We start from the raw sequence: 7,596 nt of genomic DNA, 5'->3' as shown, positions 1-7,596 counted from the left end.
AAGGAAGTAATCAGATAATTTAGAAAAAAATACAGATGACTCTTAATAATAAAAAGCTGATCAAGGGGCCGGCCCGGTGGCGCACTGCTACAGTGCGCCACTTGGGAGTGCGGCGGTGCTCCCACCGAGGGTTCGGATCCCACATACAGACCGGCCGCTCACTGGCTGAGCGAGGTGCGGGAGCAACACCGAGGGTTGCGATCCCATTGCCGGTCCGGTACAGGCGCGACACTGAGGGTTGCGATCCGTTGCCAGTCACGAAAAAAGACAAAAAGGAAAAAAAAAAAAAAAGCTGATCAAGATTACTCATAAGAAAAAGACAAATTAAAATTGCAATAAGTAAAATTTTTATGATCGGATTGGCCACAAAAACTTTGATAACACATAGTGTTTGTGAGGGTGTAGGGAAACAGGCACTCTTATACATTGCTAGAGGGTAAACTGGGAAAACACCTATAGCTACATGTGCATATAACCTTTGCGCCAGCAATTCCACCTCTAGGAATTGGTCCTACAGATATGCACACACATTTGTGAAATACAGTATGTACAAGGTTATTCACCACAGCACTGTTTGTAAGAGCAAAATATTACCAACATCTTAGGCATGTACATGAGGACAGGCAAAATAAATGATGGAACATTCATCCACTGACATATTATGCAGTTATCAGAACAATGCAGATTTTATACTGATGTAGGCAATTTTCAAGATGCACTGTTAGAGGAAAAACGATGAATACTATATGTCATCAGCCATCATATTTATTAAATATGTATTAAATACTTTTTAAAAAATGAAAATAACCATATATATTTCCGTACGCACAGAATTCATCTGTAAGAATACATGAAAAACTGGTAACTCTGGTTATATCTGGGGAGGGACTCTGGGGGAACTGGGACACAGAGGTTGGGGAGAAATACTTCTTTTGTTTACCTTTTTGTACTTTCTAAAGCTTTTACTATGCACGTGTACTACCTATTTTTAAAAATTACTTTTTAGTTGACTAAAAGATTCACTTAATCTACAAGAACGATAAATTACTAAAACCACTGATGCAAATTTAACTTGCTATAGTTGAGGTATGGAGTCCAGATCATAGGTAGCAAATGCCCCATTCGATCATTCTTTGGTTATATCTAACATGGAATATTGCATTCGGTTCTCAGCATTGCATTTTTTGAGGGAAAGTCTTAAAAGAGAATCTCTCCAAAGGGCAGAGACCAAGATAGTGAAAGATCTAGAAATTAAATGATATTAGGAAAACTGGAAGGAGAGGCAGAGAGGAATGGAGAAGAGATGAGAGGGAAGTAGGGAAGAAAATAGAGGGGACTCCCTGCAGAGTTCATTATCATAGTATTTGACCCTGGAATCTTTCGGCATTTAGGAGCAGGAATATCAGAAATTTCTAATTCTTCTAATAAAAGCTGCTCAAAAGGAGAAATTGAGATTGTGATTCAGTAAATAACTGGATCTAAGGGGTAAATATGAAAACTGGGGACCTGTCATAACGAAGAAATTTGTGAAACCACCTAAAGCAGGATGACTGCAGCAAGCAGACCAATGTGGCCAGGAAGCCCCAGAGCATGTAAAAGTTTGTCTTTGAGCAAGAAGGATATCTCCGCTTCTGTTGAGGCCGCAGAGAGCTGCTCTGGAGAGATTTCTACTCGGTCCTTCCTCTTATCAGAACGTCGCAAGATGATGACAGAATGAATGTGAACAATTCTGATGTTGTCAACCTAAAGGAAAATCCATAGAAATGGTTACTTCTATCTCTCTCCAATAACATTTCCCTTCAATTATAGATTTGTATTTTATTACAATATCAGGTTAAAGATTCCATTTCTAAAAACTTACACTATGACTCATGAATAATTAAATGTTTCAAATAAAAGACATCCAACCTCAATATATACATTTCAGAAATAAAAATATAAAAGCTAACATTAGATCAAGGAAGGACTTTTTGAATGATGAACTAATAATTATTCAATTTCCAACTATGTACAAGACACTGTGTCACAGAATGGAATATATATCAGAGTACTGACAATCAAAGTACTAACAATATGGTTGAGCAGCAAGTATCATACATGAACCTACACTAAGATAATGCAGTAAATCAATACTATTGGAGCTTAGAGGAAAGGAGTCACTTAGATTAGAAAAAAATCTTCATGTAAAAGGCAAACAAGTGTATCTACTCCTTGACTGCTCTGTGTGTGTGTGTGTGTGTGTGTGTGTGTGTGTGCAGATAGAATTTCTACAGGTGTCTAGATAGAATTTCTACCTATAATGTAATGGTAATATAAGCTTTGGTGTAATGGGTGTATAAGCTTTGGAAGGAGTAAAGTGTTAGTGAGGTATCTGGGAAACAAGTCGGCCAGTCAATTTATAAACAGAGCTTGAGGTGGAATGGCAGATGATAAAGCTTAAGAAAAAAGGTTGGAGTAAGAATGTACGAAGTCATGAATGCTAAGCCATGATTTACAGGATGGGCTAGAAGTATTTCAGATAGTCTGGACATAAAGTAATGATAAAGTACTGGACTAATTCAGGGGCAGAGATGGAAGAAACAGATTTGAGACACATTAAGAAGGAAGAATCTACAACATTTGGTAGCTTATGGACCATGGGTGATGGAGGACAGGAAATTTTCAAAGATGACTCTAAAGTTTCAAGATTGAAACTAGGTGGAACACGGGAGGGAGATCTAAGTTTAAAAAGGGTCAGGATGGAAGGAAGATAACCTTGTCTTCAGATGAGCTAATTTGGGATGAGAGGATGTACAATACGGCAATTCTTATCAGGCAGGTGGGATTACAGTTTAGGCTTCAACAAAATCAGTGAGGGAATCAATATAGTTTTTATGAGTGAACAAAAAAGGTGTGAAGAGAGAGGGAGCAGAGGTCTGGGCCTGAATCAGGGGAGTGCCCACATTCAGGATGGGGTAGAATAAGAGGAGGAAGACAGAGGAGGCAAAAATGGTTCAAGAGTTTCAGGGAAAGGATGGGGTTGGCACTGCCAGATATTGAATGTACAAGAGTGAAATCTGAGAGAAGGCTTTTAAAGTAAGCTGTAGACCTGCACTGTGCAACACAGCCACAATTAGTACAATTATATTATATTTCTTATATTTCAAACGGAGAGACAAGCAAAGACATTATCTATTTTCTATATTCTGCTACAAACAAGCAGAGATTTTACCTATTTTCTATATTCTGCTTGCAACTTTAATTTTTTCAAACAAGAGAGCTGTCTAACCAATGTACTTATCTTGTGAGACTTAAACTAAATGGTAGAACTCTTTTTGCAAAATAAGGCAGTCTTTGCATATTGGATGCTGCCTATTTTTTTAATTACATTCATATTTCCTTTCATAAATAAAAGGCTGTCCAAGTGATAACCTGTTGAAAAGCAAGTATGTGTAGCTCTGCATAGCACTTCCAAAGACTTTCTGCTCTGGTATTACTCAACTACTTGTAGTTCCCTGCACATCATGTGGTCCCATTTCACACATCTGTGCCTTTGCACACACTGCCCATTCACTAAATGGTGCTTCCCAGCCTTTTTTTACTTGGTAAACTCTTTCATATCCTTTAAATTTAAATTTCCTGATCATCCTATAAAGAATCACTTCCCTCCATATGGCTTCTTTTATGATACACACACACTTATCTCTGCTAAAATGTATGTCATATTGTGTTCTATTTATTTACATAATTTTCTCCCCTACCAGAATATAAGTTCCTGAAGGTTAGGGACTATGTTTTATCTATGCTTTTACCTCCAGCAGCTAGTAAAGTGTCTGACAGGGATAGAGTATACAATAAATAAAATTAAAAGCAGAGACAGAAAGATGCAATGACCTTCCAAGGAGCAACAAGACAAATAGTTGACTTTTTAACAGAAACAATGAAAACCCATAGAGAATGGAATGACATCTTAGACTACTAAAAGAAAATATCTGCCAACCAAGAATTCTATATTCAAAGACTATATCTCAAAAATAAAATCAAAATAAAGGCATTTCCAGACGCACAAAAATGGACAGAATTCATTACCAGCACAAAAATACTATAGAGACTGCTTCAGGCAGAAGGAAAACCCCAGAAATGAAGGAAGAAATGATGAGCACTATAAAGGGTAAATATGAATAATAAAACATATTTGATTAACCCAAAAGAAGGATGAAAGGAGAGAAAAAGTATCATGAAACAACTAGGCAGGTCAAACGGAAAGCAAAAAGATTGCAGCTATAACCCATATATATCAATAATTGCATTACATGTAATTGGACTAAATACTCCAATTAAAAGGATTATCAGACTGGATTTTTAAAAAACTATATGCTGCTAATAACAGACATTTTAAATATTAGTACACAGAAAGGCTAAAATAAAAGGATAAAGAAAGATACACCATGCCAACACTAAATAAAAATATAAGGTCACTGAACTTGTGAAGTTTAACATCTAATTCAGACAGTAGAAACTGACATAAAATTCAAGATGAGGGGATGAACTCTTAAAAAAGAAAATTACATCATTAAGATTAGAAATGTATTTTAGTAGTTGATGTCCAGAGTGAATTTTCTCTCTCTCTCTCTCTCTCTCTCTCTCTCTCTCTCTCTCTCTCTCTCTCTGTCTCTCCCTCCCCCTCCCTCCCCCTCCCTCTAGTTAGAGCTTTCAGTGCCTAAGAGGAATGTGCAACATTTAATGCACAGAGGAGGAAGAGTCCATAAAGGATGAGATGGGAGGGGAGAGACGTAGAATTGGAAACCAGATCTCAGTGGGTTTGACTGGAGAAAATGAAAAAGTAATAATTATAGCCTATTCTTTTAAGAAGTCTGGCTATTAAAGGAGGGATATAAGAGTAGTGACCACAGGAAGATACAGAATTGAGAAGTAATATTGCTTTCCGTTCTGAAAATGAGAGCAATTTAGGTATATTTGTATTCTAAGGGAAAAAAGCCAGGTGACAGAAAACGGTTGAAGACTCAGAAGAGAGACAGTACACATGATAAACAAGGAGTCTGAAGAAGCTGCAGCTTTGGATAGGAAGAAGACTTTTTTCCTTGATATGGGAAGAAAGGAGGCAAAGTGGTTAAGGTGGATAAGTCTGTACACAGGGGTAACAAGTAGATGAAGTTCTTGTGTGATAGCATGGTGGCAGGGGAGGAAGTAATTAATTTTTATTGTATTTTACAAAAGTACTGGTCTCTGTGACGTATTTGGGGGGAGGTGGGAAATTAACTGGTCTTTCACCACAATTAGGCTGAGAAACATTATACTAGATCATAAAGCCCAGAGCATGGCAGAAAAGGAGAAAAGTCAGGGCAGACTAAAACCTAAGACACTTTGGATAGTTTGCCTGTAAGAAAAGAGGGACTACATGAGTAGATATTGGGACCAGAGATAGAGGTGACAATGATGTGAAGCAGATGTCAAAGTCTGAAGGAAAGTGGGAGAAGGGCCAGAAAACAGGCAGTGACAGCAAGGAGGAGAGCAAGGGCCGTGGTACTGATACGTGATTACTCATCTTGATCATGTAGTAATCATTCTCAACAAAGAACAGAAAAGCATGTTCCTAGTGAGTAGATTCTTCATCTGATTTTACTAGAAAGAACACCCCACCCCGACACAAATTGGATTAATACTGTGGCTGAGATCATCAATCAGAGTACAGAAGTCTCTCCCAACAGAAAGTTTCTATCACGCCAAATTCTAGCATACATACCTTTTCAGCAACTGTGCGCATTTCAGTACCGGTATATGCAAATTTGGAGTCAATCCTATTGGGGAGAAATTAGAACAAAATGGAACTGGGGTTTGGAATATATTCAAGAATTAAACAAAGTAATGGGATTAACAGTTTTTGCAACAAAACTTTAGCAGAGACAAAAGAGGAGGAGGGAAAGTGAACAGGCTGCAGTCATACATCTGTTAAAAGCAATCTGGGACATGTGCGCAAGCGGCTGAGTGCATAAAGTTTTCTCAGGCAAAGCTGAATTCCGAGAATCCTGGGTACTAAGGAGGGTATTAAGGAGGCTTGAGAAGAACACCATGCTATGCTCTTAAGTTTAAATAAAAGTCACCAAACGGTTCACCCCCTCAAGCATTCAAGCTACTGGGGACCTGCTGAGATCACTGTAGGGGCGGGGGGTGGAGTGTGTGTTAGAAAGCCATTGACAATTTAAAGGAATGGATCAACGGGGGGAAATACTTCCTAATGTGTATATCATCTGCCACAAAGAAAATTACCGGCATCTCACTGACACTTCAGGAGAGAGAGAAAATAAAACACATCAAGCAAGAAAACGGAAAATAATTGCACCAAATGTAAAATACATTGGTAGTCTTTTTAATAAGTCTTGATTCCAGCCAACAAAATTCTAAGAGCTTTCACAGGTTCAGTTACGATCTTGGTTCCCACAACCATATTTCTCACATAGGGAAATATGTATCTTAACTGAAAATCCTCTTCCTAGGACGTAAGGGGGAACCAATCTTCAGGGTTGGAGTGGAACTCTAACTGTATCATTGAGGGAGCTCCGGACTCAATGATAATTTAAGGTATAATCTGTGCACAACACTGCCAAATTTGTCATAATTCTGAGTTAACAATGATTTAGAGATTATAAGATATGAGTAAAGAAACATAGTCTTACCTTGTGTCATCATTCAACTAGAGTGGGAAAGAGCAGAAAATATTGATCACATTACGCTTATATGAGGTACAGGGATGCAGATTATATGAAAATTAGTTCATGTATTCGTGCACACTGGCATGAAAGGCTGGAGAAGTACTTCCCATTGTAAACGGCTAAACTCTGTTTCCTCACCCTCTTCCGCCCCTTCTGCAACACTTTACGTAGCGAAACTTCTGCGTTTTTGAGAGCCCTCTCCTGTCCTTCGTTTCCTCGATTCGCTTAGAATCCTTTGTCTATACCTCTGCTTTCCTAGAGGGCAGAGTGGAGGCAAAGCAGGGGGCCCTAAGCCTGGCCTGCTGCTCCCTAACCCGGCGACGCCCTCATTACACTACAGTGTCTTTCGGGCCTGACTTGCAGTGTTGGTCAATGGGGTGATAATCTCAGACGGACAGGAAAGCCGCAGGGTCCAAGAGAAAAAGCCAGGGCCCTCCAGGGGCTCTGGAGACCGCACGCGCAGCATCAGGGGGCCGGAGGAGACGGGGACCCTGCGACAGAACCGTGTAAAGGATGTACCAGGATGCAAGTCAGGGCTGCCTGTGGCCTCCGCAGTCCTGGGCGCCGCCGGCACCCAGCCCGGGGACACGCTGGGACTGATCCGCAGGGCTCGGCCGGGCTGACTCACCTCCCCTATACACAGCCCCATCACCTCCTCCTTCTCTGTGCTCAGAGCGTGGTTCAGACAAACCAGGAAAGCGTCAGACTCGAGATGAACCGCCTGCACCGCCTGCACCACCTGCACCGCCATCTTGGCCCGGCCTGCTCGCGTCTGCTGGGCCCGCTCCGGCCTGACCAGCGGGTGCTCCGGCGCAGCCTCCCCGGCGCCCCGCGCTCTGCGCTCCGCCCAGGCCTCGCCGTCCGGGCGGGGGTTCCTCGGGGGGCG

At 40.6% G+C, this 7,596-nt stretch overlaps 1 protein-coding gene across 3 annotated transcripts in view; it reads right to left on the bottom strand.

Moving 5' to 3' along the window:
* The window catches only part of BRCC3 (BRCA1/BRCA2-containing complex, subunit 3), a 77,212-nt gene extending 69,704 nt beyond the window's left edge, over positions 1 to 7,508 (bottom strand). For all 3 annotated transcript variants that reach the window (XM_008587940.1, XM_008587942.1, XM_008587943.1), the window contains exons 1-4: positions 7,339 to 7,508; positions 6,675 to 6,691; positions 5,744 to 5,798; positions 1,624 to 1,743 (exon numbers count right to left, since the gene is read on the bottom strand). In XM_008587940.1, coding sequence (XP_008586162.1) covers positions 1,624 to 1,743; positions 5,744 to 5,798; positions 6,675 to 6,691; positions 7,339 to 7,461 — 315 coding nt within the window. In that variant the 5' untranslated portion in view covers positions 7,462 to 7,508. The remainder of the gene's footprint in view (positions 1 to 1,623; positions 1,744 to 5,743; positions 5,799 to 6,674; positions 6,692 to 7,338) is intronic.
* Positions 7,509 to 7,596: the final 88 nt, after the last annotated feature.

The sequence above is a fragment of the Galeopterus variegatus genome, unplaced genomic scaffold (genome assembly GCF_000696425.1).
Source record: "Galeopterus variegatus unplaced genomic scaffold, G_variegatus-3.0.2 Scaffold4604, whole genome shotgun sequence".
Taxonomy (NCBI): Eukaryota; Metazoa; Chordata; class Mammalia; order Dermoptera; family Cynocephalidae; genus Galeopterus; species Galeopterus variegatus.
The sequence above is the reverse complement of the archived record's forward strand: the minus strand, read 5'-3'. Positions and strand labels throughout refer to the sequence as shown.